The 15,000-nt window shown below is 36.2% G+C and overlaps 2 protein-coding genes and 1 long non-coding RNA gene across 3 annotated transcripts in view; 2 read left to right on the top strand and 1 right to left on the bottom strand.

The window, feature by feature from the left end:
* The window catches only part of LOC122333851 (BRCA1 associated protein), a 12,164-nt gene extending 6,693 nt beyond the window's left edge, over positions 1-5,471 (top strand). Inside the window, exons 6-12 of the mRNA XM_043231684.1 lie at positions 1-27; positions 1,994-2,069; positions 2,241-2,379; positions 3,131-3,240; positions 3,942-4,031; positions 4,127-4,230; positions 4,781-5,471. The exon at positions 1-27 is cut by the window's left edge and continues 122 nt beyond it. Of these exons, the coding sequence (XP_043087619.1) occupies positions 1-27; positions 1,994-2,069; positions 2,241-2,379; positions 3,131-3,240; positions 3,942-4,031; positions 4,127-4,230; positions 4,781-5,150 (916 nt within the window). The 3' untranslated portion in view covers positions 5,151-5,471. The remainder of the gene's footprint in view (positions 28-1,993; positions 2,070-2,240; positions 2,380-3,130; positions 3,241-3,941; positions 4,032-4,126; positions 4,231-4,780) is intronic.
* A 296-nt stretch (positions 5,472-5,767) lies between these two features.
* Positions 5,768-15,000, top strand: part of LOC122333858 — a 10,657-nt gene continuing 1,424 nt past the window's right edge. Inside the window, exons 1-2 of the long non-coding RNA XR_006248683.1 lie at positions 5,768-6,673; positions 12,338-12,510. This is a non-coding gene — a long non-coding RNA (uncharacterized LOC122333858). The remainder of the gene's footprint in view (positions 6,674-12,337; positions 12,511-15,000) is intronic.
* The window catches only part of naa25 (N-alpha-acetyltransferase 25, NatB auxiliary subunit), a 15,871-nt gene continuing 9,061 nt past the window's right edge, over positions 8,191-15,000 (bottom strand). The window contains exons 15-24 of the mRNA XM_043231687.1: positions 14,675-14,774; positions 14,413-14,564; positions 14,200-14,325; positions 13,150-13,393; positions 12,390-12,519; positions 12,119-12,184; positions 11,632-11,729; positions 11,434-11,544; positions 11,184-11,330; positions 8,191-10,217 (exon numbers count right to left, since the gene is read on the bottom strand). Coding sequence (XP_043087622.1) covers positions 10,095-10,217; positions 11,184-11,330; positions 11,434-11,544; positions 11,632-11,729; positions 12,119-12,184; positions 12,390-12,519; positions 13,150-13,393; positions 14,200-14,325; positions 14,413-14,564; positions 14,675-14,774 — 1,297 coding nt within the window. The 3' untranslated portion in view covers positions 8,191-10,094. The remainder of the gene's footprint in view (positions 10,218-11,183; positions 11,331-11,433; positions 11,545-11,631; positions 11,730-12,118; positions 12,185-12,389; positions 12,520-13,149; positions 13,394-14,199; positions 14,326-14,412; positions 14,565-14,674; positions 14,775-15,000) is intronic.

The following is a 15,000-nucleotide window of genomic DNA, read 5'->3' as shown; positions in this document are numbered from 1 at the left end:
GTGTCTGCAGAGATGGGAGGATGCATCGTGAGTGCCGTCATTCACAACCAAAGCCTTTAGATTCAACACGCAATCAGAGTGACTTACTTTCGAATCACAAAATAGTTAAAAATTAGCTTTGCTGGTGACCGGTAAATATATACTAAACAGTTACATTAATTAAAAGTCCAAGTCTAACCCTACAGTAATTATAATACAGTTATTACAGACTTATTATTTGATATGTATATTAGTATTGTTATATATATATATGTATATAGTATATATATATATATATATATATATATATATATATATATATATATATATATATATATATATATATATATATATATATATATGTGTGTGTGTGTGTATATATATATATATATATATATATATATATATGTGTATATGTGTATATATATATATATATATATATATATATATATATATATATATATATATATATTATATATATATAATATATATATATATAATATATATGTTTTACATGATAAATATATGTATGTGGGCCTATATATGTATTATAGTGCTGTAAAATAATTAATTTTTGTTTACATAATATATGTATGTGCACTGTGTAGCCTATATTTATTATGTTTATTATATTTATTATGTATATATACACAGCACTTTTACATACAGTATATAGAAATATTTACATGTATATGCATTTATATATTATTTTCTTATATTTTACATTATATATAAATATATGTAATATATAAGACATTTTTAGAAAATATATACATGCATGTGTTTGTATCTATATATACATAAAATACAGTATAAACATATAAACAAAAATCTTTACAAAAAATTTTTTTGCAATTAATCGTTTGAGAGTACTAATATATATCTATATCTATATCTATATATATATATATAACTTTTTTTTTAGTTCATTTTTTGTTTCCGCTTGGCAACTTTCATCCACACCCTTTTCACATTCATTTCTGATGACGCATCAGAGCATGACGCTGCTCATAGTTTACTCTCGTCTGTTATTTACGTGCGTGACTTTTAACCTTTTTGTCTTGATTCTTCATTGACGTTGTACGTATTTGCTGGGCCGTTCTCCGTTCTCTATTGTTGTTGTTGCGTTTAGTTGTCATAGCTGACCTCTGACCTGTGAGAACATCAGAACGTCACGGTGTCATGTTGCATGCGCACAATGGGAGTGCAATTATTGTGTAATTATTGGCGCGTGTGATGCATTTTTGCGCCGTATTTCGGAGCGAACCGATATTCAGCGGGAAGTTATGTAGGGTGGGACTGTTTTATTCATCAGGATTGAAAAGTAGGTCATGATATTATTAGCACATACTATGAGCAGACTACTCAAACTGTAAACTATGTAAATAAATAAAAAAACATAAATATTTAGATCGAAGAAGGAAAATGAAGAGAAATTGTTTTGCAGAAATGTGGCATCACATTAATAGATGCTCTGAAGTGAATGGGTGCCGTCAGAATGATATCCTGATGAAAGGATCACAATAATACACGCCAATTAATTTCATTGAACAGCTGCATGGTTGTAAGAAACAAATCCATCTTTAAAACGTTGAACCATTGCTTCAGTGCTCCAGTGTATCGTTCCAGAAATCAAGCACGGTTTAAAGGTTAAAGTAGCTCTCAACTAATACATGGGTGGACATCGGAGCAATAGATAACACGAGAAGCACCACAGGAAACATTATAATGGGTTGTGGACTTGTATGCTGGCCGAAAACGATGGTTTGAAGCTATAAATGATGGATTTGTTCGATCACCATGCATGTTGTTGTCTTCACGAGTCATTCATCGATGATTGCGGCGTTTTTATGAGCCGTTTGGACTCTCATTCCGACGGCACCCATTCACCGCAGTGATGTGAAGCCACGTTTCCCTAAACCCGGTGAAGAAACCTCATCTTGGATGGCGTGAGGATGAGTACATGTTCAAGAAATGGTCACTGTTCCTAACGGCGCGCGCTCTTCGTCCGCAGGTGTCCCGTGTGCAGATACTGTCAGACCCCTGAACCCGTGGAGGAGAACAAGTGTTTTGAGTGCGGAGTCCAAGAGGTAACCAACTGATCCATCAAATCAATCAAAAAGAAGTTGAGTATTGACTAAATGCACAAGGAAAACATCGTTTATTCGGACGGAACGCCTGAAAAGTAGAACGGGACAGGTAATGCATCTAATGCTTTTTTTTTGTCGTTATATTTGAGACGCGCATGTTATGTGTCACAGAATCTGTGGATCTGTCTCATCTGCGGTCACATCGGCTGCGGGCGCTACGTTAGCCGTCATGCCTACAAGCACTTTGAGGAAACGCAGCACACTTACGCCATGCAGCTGACCAATCACAGGGTCTGGGACTACGCCGGAGGTGCGTGACGTCAAAGGGAGATGCTAAACATGACTAGGACAAAAGATGGAGCAGAATCACCTGCTCACTGAAATATTAAGCCCTAAATTATACATGTATTATTACGTTTTCATTTAGCGGATGCCTTGATTCAGAAATACTTACAAGTGAGAGCCATGATCAGCGAGTCTCTGTGATGCAGTACACATCGAAGGGGTTTTAGCTGGTAATAATATAACAGAGAAAATAGAAAAAATAGAGAAAAAGAGTGTACTCTATAATAAATAATTACTGATATTAATAAAATTATATTTATTACTAAGTATTCATATTAATGTTATTCACTCAGAAATATGTATTATTATTATTATTCCAGTGTTATTTGTTTATTATTAATATATGCTATTATAGTTTTTAGGAATATTTAAAAACAATTTTTTTTTTTTTTTTTTTTTTTTTTTTTTTTTTTTTTATTTTGTTATTTTTTCATTTACATTTTTTTAATTTAGTTTAATTTAGTGGCCAAAACTGAAATGAACAAGTTTATGATTTTTATATTTTTTTATGCTTCCAATGTTAATTTTAGCTTTAGTTAACAATAATGACTTAGCAGATTACCCAGAGCCATCTTCAGTGTTTTTGTAAACCGGATAAAATCAAGTTTTCCCCCATAATAGTATTTCACATGCGTGTTAAATGCATTTAATGTATTCTTTTCTTATTTAGTTTCTGAAACATTTCATGTGTAAAATGGTTTGACTTCGTTGATCAGATAACTACGTTCATCGGCTGGTTGCCAGTAAAACTGACGGGAAGATGGTGCAGTACGAGTGTGAGGGAGACACGTGTCAGGACGAGAAGATCGACGCTCTGCAGCTCGAGGTGTGTGTGTGTGTGTGTGTGTGTGTGTGTGTGTGTGTGTGTGTGTGTGTGTGTGTGTGTGTGTGTGTCTGTGTGTGTGTGTGTGTGTGTGTGTGTGTCTGTGTGTGTGTGTGTGTGTGTGTGTGTGTGTGTGTGTGTGTGTGTGTGTGTGTGTGTCTGTGTGTGTGTGTCTGTGTGTGTGTGTGTGTCTGTGTGTGTCTGTCTGTGTCTGTCTGTGTGTGTCTGTGTGTGTGTGTCTGTGTGTGTGTGTGTGTCTGTGTGTGTGTGTGTGTGTGTCTGTGTGTGTGTGTCTGTCTGTGTGTGTGTGTGTGTGTGTGTGTGTGTGTGTGTCTGTGTGTGTGTCTGTCTGTGTGTGTGTGTCTGTCTGTGTGTGTGTGTCTGTGTGTGTGTCTGTGTCTGTCTGTGTGTGTCTGTGTGTGTGTCTGTGTGTGTGTGTGTCTGTCTGTGTGTCTGTCTGTGTGTGTGTGTGTGTGTGTGTGTGTCTGTGTGTGTGTGTGTGTGTGTGTGTGTGTGTGTGTGTGTGTGTGTGTGTGTGTGTCTGTGTGTGTGTGTGTGTGTGTCTGTGTGTGTGTGTGTCTGTGTCTGTGTGTGTGTGTCTGTCTGTGTGTGTCTGTCTGTGTGTGTGTGTGTGTGTGTGAAAGGTCGCTGTGCGTTAGACACTCCGCCATCATTTTTTTTTAAAACAAATCTTTTTCCTGCAGTATTCGTATTTATTAACCAGCCAGCTGGAATCTCAGCGCATTTACTGGGAGAATAAAATCGTTCATCTGGAGAAAGACACGGCGGAGGAGGTGAGAACCACACGCTTTACTTCACCAAATCCATAACAGCATTACATTTAAGATCATAGTAATTCTGATCTTCTCTATGTCTGTGTGGGGCTCAGATCAACAACATGAAGGCCAAATTCAAGGAGACCATTGACAAGTGTGACAGTTTGGAGCGGAAACTGAACGAACTCACCAAAGAAAAACAATCCATTGAAAAGAAGTAATTGAATTGTTCATAATTTGGGTGTCTTTACAAAACAATTACCATGATGACTACGACTACACATACAACTAAAACCATAGAAAGAGTCATTACTTGAAATAAAATAATTGATTTAGTTTTATTCCGCTGGCAGACGAGGCAACGTTTCTCCTTTTTTTAATTTAGTTTCTTAAAATATTTTAAAATAATATATTTAAATATTTATTCAAATAAACTAAATGATAGTTGTTAAAAAAACAACAACAAAAAAACGGATAAATCAGATTAATTAAATTCAAATCAAAAGAGAAAATCAGAAAATAAAAAAAAACAAACGGTGCAATAAAATAAATGGTATTTTTACTGCACGGCCATTTCTTCAAGATATCAGTTAAGTAAATTTTTTCACTATGAAAAATAGTAATAATATTAATAAATATAAATTTTGAATTTTTTCTTTACTGTGCTTGATTCTTGAAATAATCGTACTTTGTAAGATTTCAATATTTAAATTGAATATTTTTTATTATTTTTTTTTTTAGTAATACGCTTTTGCCGTTTCCCGCAGGTGTTCACAGCTGAACAACAAAGTGGCGAAGCTCGGTCAGGAGCTGCGGGAGGAGCAGGAGATGAACCGATGCCTGCGAGCCAATCAGACGCAGCTCCAGGCGCAGCTGCAGGAGGAGGAGAGGCGGGCCCGCGAGACGGCGGCCAATAAGGACGGCCAGATCGCCGAGCTGCAGGAGCAGCTGCGAGACGTCATGTTCTACCTGGAGACGCAGCAGCAGATCGACCGCATGCCGGCGGACACCCGACAGGAAATCCAAGAGGGTCAGATCAACATCGCCTCGGCCCCCGCCGCCCCGCAGCCCGGGCCCTCGGCCCACGGCCCCGGCAAACTGAGCGGCCGCAAGGGACGGTCCAAGAGGGGAAAGTAGCGAAAGACGTCACGTTTAGTGTGTGTTCAGTGCTTAACGGACGGCACAGGAAATGAGGACGTCTGAATTTCCTCGCGTTAGAAGCTCTAATATATCACAGGCCGTTCACTAATCTCTCGCACGAGGACACCAGATCTGTTAGAAATGTAGCTCAAGCTGTTTTATATGAACACAAAGTGCTGTTTTATTTTCGTATATCTGTTCGGCGTCCTCATAGCTGGAAGATGTTAGCTTTTGATTTACTTTTCCTTTGTAGAAATGATTGAATATCGCTTTCCGCAGCTCTGGCGCTTGGAAGGGGGAATATATATTTATATATATATATATATATATATATATATATATATATATATATATATATATATATATATATATATATATATATATATATATATATATATATATAAAAAATATGAAAAAAAAAAAAATATATATATATATATATATATATATATATATATATATATATATATATATATATATATATATATATATTTTTTTTTTGCTGCAATGCATTTAGATGTTTTTAGGTAAACTAAAGTTTTTTTTTTTTTTTTTGATTTTCGATTCATCGCATCAAAAATAAACGTTTTTGTTTAAGTAATTACCGTGCGTATTTATTATGTGTATATGAATACACATGCATGCATGCATTTAAGAAAATATATATTTGTATATTCAAGATATTCATATAAATATATACACGTAAAAACGATATATATATATATAATACTTAAGTGTGCATTTATACATGATAAACACGCACAACAAACACGTTATATAGACAAAAACTTATTCTGGATGTGATTTAATCGTTTGACAGCACTGGAGAAAAAGATGTCAACATTTAGTTTATGCCTTTTTATTATAATTCAGAATTTATCAGTTTTGTTTGTTTTGTTTTTTTAACCCCCACCGTGAAATAATAAATTATTATACCGAAAAAAAAAACAACTAAATAATTGTGACTTTTGGAAAAATGATCAGAATTCGCTCAAAACACATAAACGCAAAATAAAAGGCTTCCTTGAGGATCATTTTCTAGCAGTACAATCGCTGAATGATTGCATTTTGAACCATGTATCTTTTTTTGCATTATAATAATGAATGTTTATACACAGGATCGGGGTTATGTATGTAACTTTAATGAATATATAATATTTATTCAAAATATAATTTCTTATTTTTTTTTTAAATGAACGCGTTTGAAGAGACCGACCTCACGGTGAGCGGTATATGACGTCAGCTCACAGAAAGGCGCTTTTGTGACGAAAGGGCCCGTGACGTCACGCGGTTAACAGACGCACGCGGCACGTTTCCCTCCCTGACACGCCCACCCGCCTGTCTTTAGCAGGTCATGCGCGAGCCGCTCCTCGGGGTCCCGCGCCCTTCTCGTCGCTGAAAGCTGGAGGCTATTAATATCTCCTGACGAGAAAACGCTCTTAAAGTGTCTGCGGTCGTCGAGCCGTTAAAGATACAGGTTTTTCTGAGGAGACCTCGCTGGGAAAGAGCTACTAGAGGAGGTAAGAAAGGCGAGGCTTTAAAAAAGAAGTAGTTATATATTCCGCGGGCATTTGTACTGATTATAATACATTACTGCGCGGTGAAACTGTTTTTTTTTTTTCTGAGAAAACGGCTTGTTGGTTAAACGGACGACCTGTCCTGTTAATCTTTAACGCGTTTAATTTGTTTTTTTTTTTTTTTTGAGTATTTGTAGATTACCACGAAAAAAACAAAACAAACAAACAAACATTGCGACAGGTAGAATTCGGTTTACGGCACACAAAAAAACCCCGACTGGTTCAAGTAGGTATAAATTTTTATATATATATATATATATATATATATATATATATATATATATATATATATATATATATATATATATATATATATATTATTTTTTTAATGGAAAAACATCAAAGCAAGTTACGTTACAAAATCAATTATTAGCCTGTTAAACAAAATCAAACTAATATGTGAAGATCTAATAATTATATGTATATATATATATATATATATATATATATATATATATATATATATATATATATATATATATATATATATATATGTATATATAATGTATATATATATATATATATGTATATATATGTATATATATAAATATATATATATATATATATATATATATATATATATATATATATATAATGTATATATATGTATATGTATATATATATATATATATATATATATATATATATTTAAAAAAATGGAATATAATATTATTTAAAAAAATGGAAATAATATTAAAGCAAGTTACATTATTGAAATTAATGTCAAAATCAATTATTAGCCTGTTAAACAAAACCAAACCAATATTTGAAGATCTAATAATTATTGAAGTCAACATGAAATAGAAACTCATGTTTCCACTTAATGCGATCATTTTTATGAAAAGGGAAATAAAAGTGGATGAAATAAACTATATTTACAATCGTAAAACTCGGTGATTGAACTATTTCATTGAACATTCTGTAATTACTGTGAATTATATTTATTTCCTTACGTTTATACATCAAATGGCCAGTAATTGGGGAAATTAATAAATCAAAATGCTGGTATAAAGGTTTTTATGTAAATGTATATTGTGTAAATGTAGGCCTACATAAAATATTAATTTTTGAATAAAATAATATGTGTGGAAGCAACGATTTTCCCCCTGAATGTTTAGAGGACAAAAGGATAAAGAGGAAAAATGCTACACTAACAATGCTAAAATCCAAAAAGTGACTCAATTATGAATTATACAATATACGCGTTTAAATTTAGTGCAGTTTTATTGTATAAATTTAAGTTACATATGTATATATGCGATAAGAGAACTTATTTAATTAATAAATATTTGGCTAACTAAATACAAAAGCAAAACAATAAATAATGCAGCCCTTAAATCATAAACAGTGACACCAGCAACATGCTTAAAGTAAATCTTTTGACCTCACGTTGGCTTTGGAAGGAAGAGCAAGAGGCGAAGGCGAAAACAAATGAAAAGAACTCAAAAGCAGGCACAACGTGTGGAACATTTACTTTATTTAAAAAAAAACAAAAAAACTCCTTTTCACATTCCAGTGTTTTTTGTTTGTATTTTCTCGATTTCCCTAACAAAAAGTATTCAGCACACTTCCAAGCAGCTCTCGACCTCCTCAGTCCAGAAGCGCCCGTGGTCCTCGGGCTTCAGAGGCGCCTCAGAGACGCCTCAGAGGCGCTTCAGAGACGCTTCAGTCCCGGAGCGACGCGACCTGTCCGGTATCCCGTCGTGTGTTCCATCAAACAAATCAAAAAAACAAAAGAAGAAGAGAAAAACGTCTTTCCACCCTCCCCGAGCAGGTATAAAGCGGTGAAAGCCCGTAGCAGATTGCAGCACAGCGGATAACACGCGCTAAGTGACACGATTCAGAACGGCGCTCGGAAACATTGTAAACAAGTTGCACTTCCCGGTAGACATCAACAGATCAGTCGTATAAAAACCTACCTTCGACTCGACTGCGACGTTAAAGAAATAGTTCTCCTCGCAATGAAAACTCTGTCGTGATTGACTCACCCTCGTGTCAAGCCGTTAAACGATGTCTCATCTACGAAGACAAATTACGATTTTTTGTTTAAAAATCAAATCGGAGACGTGCTTGAAAGTCTGCTCAACCAAAACTCAGACACCAAACACCGTTTATTCTGATTTTATTTGCATTTTGCGGCCAACCAACGGCCAATTTTGAGTATGATTGAATTTCTGTCAAGTAATCAATGCTTGCACGTGAATAAAATCAAAAGACTTGGATTGCACCGCTCAATTAATATCTTCACCTGAAACCGGCGTTTTTGGTTGAAAGACTTCCGATAGAATTATTTCTAATCGGTTAATAGCATTTTTTGGCTTCCGAAGTTTCGACGTCACACGAGGGTGAACAAGTGACCGACTTTTCCTTTCGGGGAGAATCAACCTTTTAACGCAAGGCTAATTTAGACATTTTTGGTATGCAACAATAATAAAACCTCATCGTTTCGGGGACATCATCAGTGCAATCGACAATTTTTTCGACGTAAACAACGCGCCCCCCCAACCAACCAATCGAAATTCATCGTAAAATTAACTCCAAACGCGATTGAATAAACGTCAATCGAAGGATTAACAAACAAACACGAACTTTCCCGAACCTCATCGTTTTTCACGCGGTGGCCGTTTCGAACGAACGCTCGGGAAAGCTACATTTCGTACGCTTGAGGCTCAAGTAAAGTCATTTGTAATATACAAACAAATAATCGCAATAGAAGCACCCAAAGCATCTGGATACTCGCGCCACCCTGTCGGAAACGTTTGCGCAAAATCTCCTCGAAGCGTAGCTCTTGGCTGGTTGTGCATCGCGAACGGCTACGGAAATGCGCCGCAGAGCGCGTCAGTCTGGAAGTTGGCTACTTGCGATACGGGGTGGCTCCGTTAGGGCCCGCTTTTGCTTTGGAGTGTCGCCTGAAAACGAACCGTCAATCGCGAGGTTTACGGCTGGGAAGTGAGAGAGAGAGACAGACAATAACGCAAGACATCGACAAAAAGGACAAAGCAGTTCACTTTAATTCGCCAAGGAGTTCTCGTTGATATTCTTTATCTTCACACTATGTACAATAATTTATAGCGGTATCTCTAAAATTGCTTATTTTCATTTGCCTATGTAGTTTCGCTAGGGATATGAAGTTTACGTTTTCCACTTTAAAAGTGCTGCGCGGAGCACCGTAGATGTTTGTGCTGAAGCCGTTGTCGAACTTTACAGTGTGCCTGTGTCTGTACGTGAGTAATGAGACGGATAAATAGAGAAAGAGGGGACGAGACCGGCTGAGTTCACAGACTGAGACGGGAGGATGCGTTAGGGACCGAGAGGACGCCGTCGCGCGGAGCCGTGCGGGTCGGGGACCGGATCGACGGAGCGCTCAGATTTTGAGGGATTTTAACGTGTCCGCTCTCTTCTTCAACAGTTCCCCGATCTCCTGCAGCGAACGCAGGTAGCTGCTCTGCACCTTATCCATGGCCGTCTTCGTAAAGGTCCCTTCCGCCTGAAATAAGAGAGAGATCACAGCGGTCAAAAACGAGAAACGCTTTCTTTGAAGTGTCACGACCTTATAACAACCAAATAAATTCATTAAATTATGATTGGAGTAAACATTACGATGTATTAATATAAAATAAAGATTATTCTAAAATGTAAAGAATTCACTTTTGCTACTTAAGGTTTTTTTTGGGGAACAAAATATTTTTAACTTTTTTTTTTTTAAATTATAACTTCATTTAAATTAAACAATTATATGATTAAAAAGAAGGAAATTATGTGTGAATATATAAATGAATAATTTATATAAATTATATAAACAAATACATTATAAAATATATTTTTAAATATAATACAAAATAAAACTTAAATATAAAAGCAAACAACTTTATAAAAAGCTATATTAGAATTAAAGTTAATATAAAATTATCTATTAAATAATAATAAAAACAATTAAATTATTTTTTAAATAAACGCTTGTAGCAGCCTTAAGAAGTGTTGTTGGAAATACATTATTCTTAATATTAAACAAATATATATGTGTGTCAAATTACATTAAAATTACAATTAACCTGAAACAACCCAATAAATTCATAAAAATATATTTGATCAATTAAAAATAGTTCAAAGAGTTAATTCTTAAGAAAGCAATAACATTAAGAAGCATTTAGGAGAAAATTAACTTTTCCTATATAAATATCCTTAGCTTTTTTTTTTATATATATTTTGAAATGATAAGTACTTTAATTCTAGTCAGTTTACATTTGGCAACATTTAAGTAGTAAAATTACTAAAACAAAGCTAAACAGAAATATTAAAATCTGACAAAAGCGCGCAATAAAAATGTTAACTAAAATATTAAAATATAAATTAAAGCTGATTGAAAATAAAAAGAATATTACGCAAATGTATAAAAAAAACACTGGAGCAAACTTAATGCAGCTAATCCAAAGCCTGTCGTATAGAGACGCACCTCAGACTGGGTTTGTCCCTCCAGACCGAGGGCTCCCAGCTTCAGCGCCGTCAGGCTCATCTCCTGGCTCTTGATCTGCTCCAGCGCCTGGTTAAACACACTCTGCAAGCTGCCGCTGAACTCCTGATAGGCCGAGAGCACCGGCGGCTGTGAGGGAGACGCATGAACTTAGACTGACCCACATTCAACGCTACACAGCGTCAATATTGACTCGGGAGAGAGGGTCGATGGAGAACAGAGCAGTTACTACCGTCACAGTGCTGGCTTCTTTTTTCTTTTTCTTCTTCTTCTGTAAACTGGACTTTAAGGGCCGCAGGACGCTTCCACAGTAATTAGACACCCATTGGACGATACAAACCGTCTGAAAGCAGCGGGTAAAAATGAATTCTTGGTGTTTGCATGAGAGTCACGTATAATTAATGAAATTCAGTGATGGAGAGGGACTCACTTCAACAAAGTGGACTAGATTCTCCAGTAGAAAGTGTTGCGTTTTGCTTTGACCGTCTTTAACTACTAGTAGGTCGCCTTTACATTTTTCCAACATATCTGGAAAAGCATGTAAAAAAAGCATCAAAATTAATCATCTGCAACACTTTTCACTTTTGTAATGTGAATTATTTTCATCAGGATTTTACTAGATACTAGTTGGCTAAAAAAAATTAATAAAAAAAAATTATTATTATATTCCCTGCTGACATTGGTTACATCAGCAGAAATTACTATTTTATTTTTTATTTTATTTATTATATCAGGATTTGAATGGATAGAGACTGGCATTATTTTCCTGCTCGAAGGCACCGGTTACATCAGCAGAAAATAAATCATTTAAAAAATAATTATTTCGCTGAGAGGAAATATTAATATGCTAAACTAATAATAATAATAAACGTGGAAAAAATGTGTACATGAACGTACAACATTTTAAAGCAACATACCTTGAAGTTGTACTGCTAAAGACTTGAAAAGATTAGATATTTGTGTTTGAAGCTCTGCCGATTCATCTGAAAAGATACAAGAGGAAAAATTATTCATGCAATACAAACGTAGCAGTCAAATTAAACAGAAGCATTAAAAAGCTTACAATTGCATAATAAAATGAAAAGATCTTGGATTGTAACAGAATAAATGTGCTAATCTTTGTCATGAAATCAAAGAGCACTGCTAAGCAGATGGACGCTGTACGTATTGAGGGGTGGCATAACGAACCCAGGCCGGCGGACTCGAGCTCTTGGAGGTGAAGAGGGAGCTGGAGAGAGGAGAGCTGACACTGACAGCAACCGCTGGACAGAGCCTGGGCCAGACGAGACGACACGGGCCCCAGAAACGGGTACTGATGCTGTCCACCACAACACACACACACACACACACACACACAATCAATCAAGAGACTCAAGCTGTTTTTGAAACCTTCTGAAAATGTATAAACAAGGTCTTTTTTTTTTGAAGTTATTTAACGCATTTATTTTGTTAGTTTTAAAACATTGTAAACCAAAAACAAAAAATATTTTTTTTTCCATTTATTGTAACTAAAAAATTAGTTTCGCTAATCTAAATGTTGACGTACCAAAATAAAACAAGTATTAAAATTACATGAAAAATAACAGATAATAATAGAGTAGAGCTAAATGGAAGAAGAAAAAAAAAAAATCACTAAGATATTAAAAGGAAAAACTTAAATGGGAATTGTTAGCCAAAATAAAAAGTACATAAAGAGAAAAAATAAATAAATTAAAAAAAAAATGATATGTAATGTTGTTCTTCACCCACATCTTGGTTGCAACAAACCAGAAAAGGTGAAGCTATTGGCTATGGCTATTTAAAGGATTAGTTATTAAATTGTATTAAAGTACAACACTGCATGCAATATGTCGTCACAAAACTTACATGATGCATATAACTGTTATGTGGAGCTAGATTTTAGATTAAAAAAAAATTAATTTGCTAAATGGTCAGTAGCGATTCTGACCTGCATCTGTTTTTCCGTGAGCTGCGTGGCTTGGTTTAGCGTGTTTTCTAGCTGTGAGAGCAGCGTCTGTAGAGAAGACGGCTTGGCCGCCACTCCGTTTTCAGTCGTCTTCTCTGAGTTACGTGGCGTCGGCGGGTGAGTGAGCGCAGAGACGCAGCCAATCAGACGCAGGGTGAGCGAGCGCAGCCTCAGCCACAGGGTCTCGTCCTCCAGAGAGCGCTGCTTGTGCTCCTCGTTCAGCTGCCTGCGGTTCGACATCATTATTAGAACAAACCAACGCTTAAAGGGTTACAATTTTATCATCGTCACTTACATGACTAAATGGGTTTCAATATTCAAAAACAGAGACTTTTGACCGTTCTATTGACTGTCAAGGTCCAGAAAAGTATGAAAGACTAGGGATGCATTGATTCGATGCTCAATATCGGTATCGGCCCCGATATCGGCATTTCCTCCAGCGTCGGGTATCGGTCACCATACGCTTATTCACTTTTATTAGTAAATATATTTACTAGGTTTTCTAAAATTGTGCACCCATGATTTTTCTGAGGTATTGTTGCATCCCTATGAAAGACATTGTCAGAATTTGCCATCAGTGGTTCAACCATTATGAAGCTACGAGAATACTTTTTGCACACAAAGAAAGGAAAAATAACATTTATTCAACAATTCGACGTCTGTGTCTATCCGTGTTACCATTTCTGTGTCAGTCGCGCCACAAGGGGGAGCCGTTTTCTTTCCAATCAAAGCATAAACACACATATAAACATATTGCTGTGGTGCGGCTGACACAACGAAGTTTGCGTCCAGGAGGATGAATTGTTAAATAAACGTTATTTTTATTTTCTTGCGTACAGAAAGTATTCTCGAAGCTTCGTAACTTTACAGTTGAACCACTGATGGAAGACTATTCCGCCGATGTCTTTTCTACTTTTCTTACGTTTGTGTTTCGAAGAGAAACCAAGCTTTTAAGCGTTTGGAACGGAAGTGAATAACGAGAGTCTGGGGTGGAGCGTCCCTTTATAACGCTTTATAAGAGTCGCGTCGTACCGGTCCTTGGGGTTCCAGCTGACGAGGACGGTCAGGTCCCGGTTGTCCCTTAAGCTGTCCCACGGGATGTCGTCCTCCTCCGGACACAGAGACATTGATTTTACGCTCTCCTCTAGAGGAGATGATCTGCGCAACGAAAAGACAACAAGTCAGCTAAAAATCGCTCTTTGACGTCAAAAACAAAAAAGCGCAAAGCACGTAAAACATACTAACACGTCAGCTTCCAGGAAGAGGTCCAGCAGCATCCTCTCCGTGCGCACCTGGGCAAAGTGCAGCGAGTGATTGAGTCGGTTCCTGAAGGCGATGAACTCAGGGATTTTCTCAAAAGCACCGTACTTATATGCTTGAATAATGTATTCTGAGGTCTGCGGGAACAAGCAACTTAAGCATGAGTAAAGGACGCCAGGATGGACGCGTTTGGGAGACTGTGTGTGTGTGTGTGTGTTAAGTGTCGCTAGGCGGAATGGGAACGTACATCTTTCTGGTTCGAGTGAAAAAACCTGAGGGAGAAGTTACAAGATTGGGAAGCAGCAGCAAACTGGCCCAAAGACTCTGCATAGCGGGTCAATAAATACCTGGACAAAGACAAAACCAAGAGACCCGTGTTAATGAGAGTCATGTTTAACAATCAAACCGTGATGCAGCAACGATGTGATTTAATTAAACACTTTAATCTACTATTAGATCATGCAAAATATACAATGATAGTATTAGCTTAATATCGGTCAACTTGTGTGTAAAAAGAGTCCTTTAAAAAGAGCTTTTGTTAAATATAAATACAGCAAATATATACATACCTGC

The sequence above is a fragment of the Puntigrus tetrazona genome, unplaced genomic scaffold (genome assembly GCF_018831695.1).
Source record: "Puntigrus tetrazona isolate hp1 unplaced genomic scaffold, ASM1883169v1 S000000397, whole genome shotgun sequence".
NCBI lineage: Eukaryota > Metazoa > Chordata > Actinopteri > Cypriniformes > Cyprinidae > Puntigrus > Puntigrus tetrazona.
This window is presented reverse-complemented; position numbering and strand designations above follow the sequence as displayed.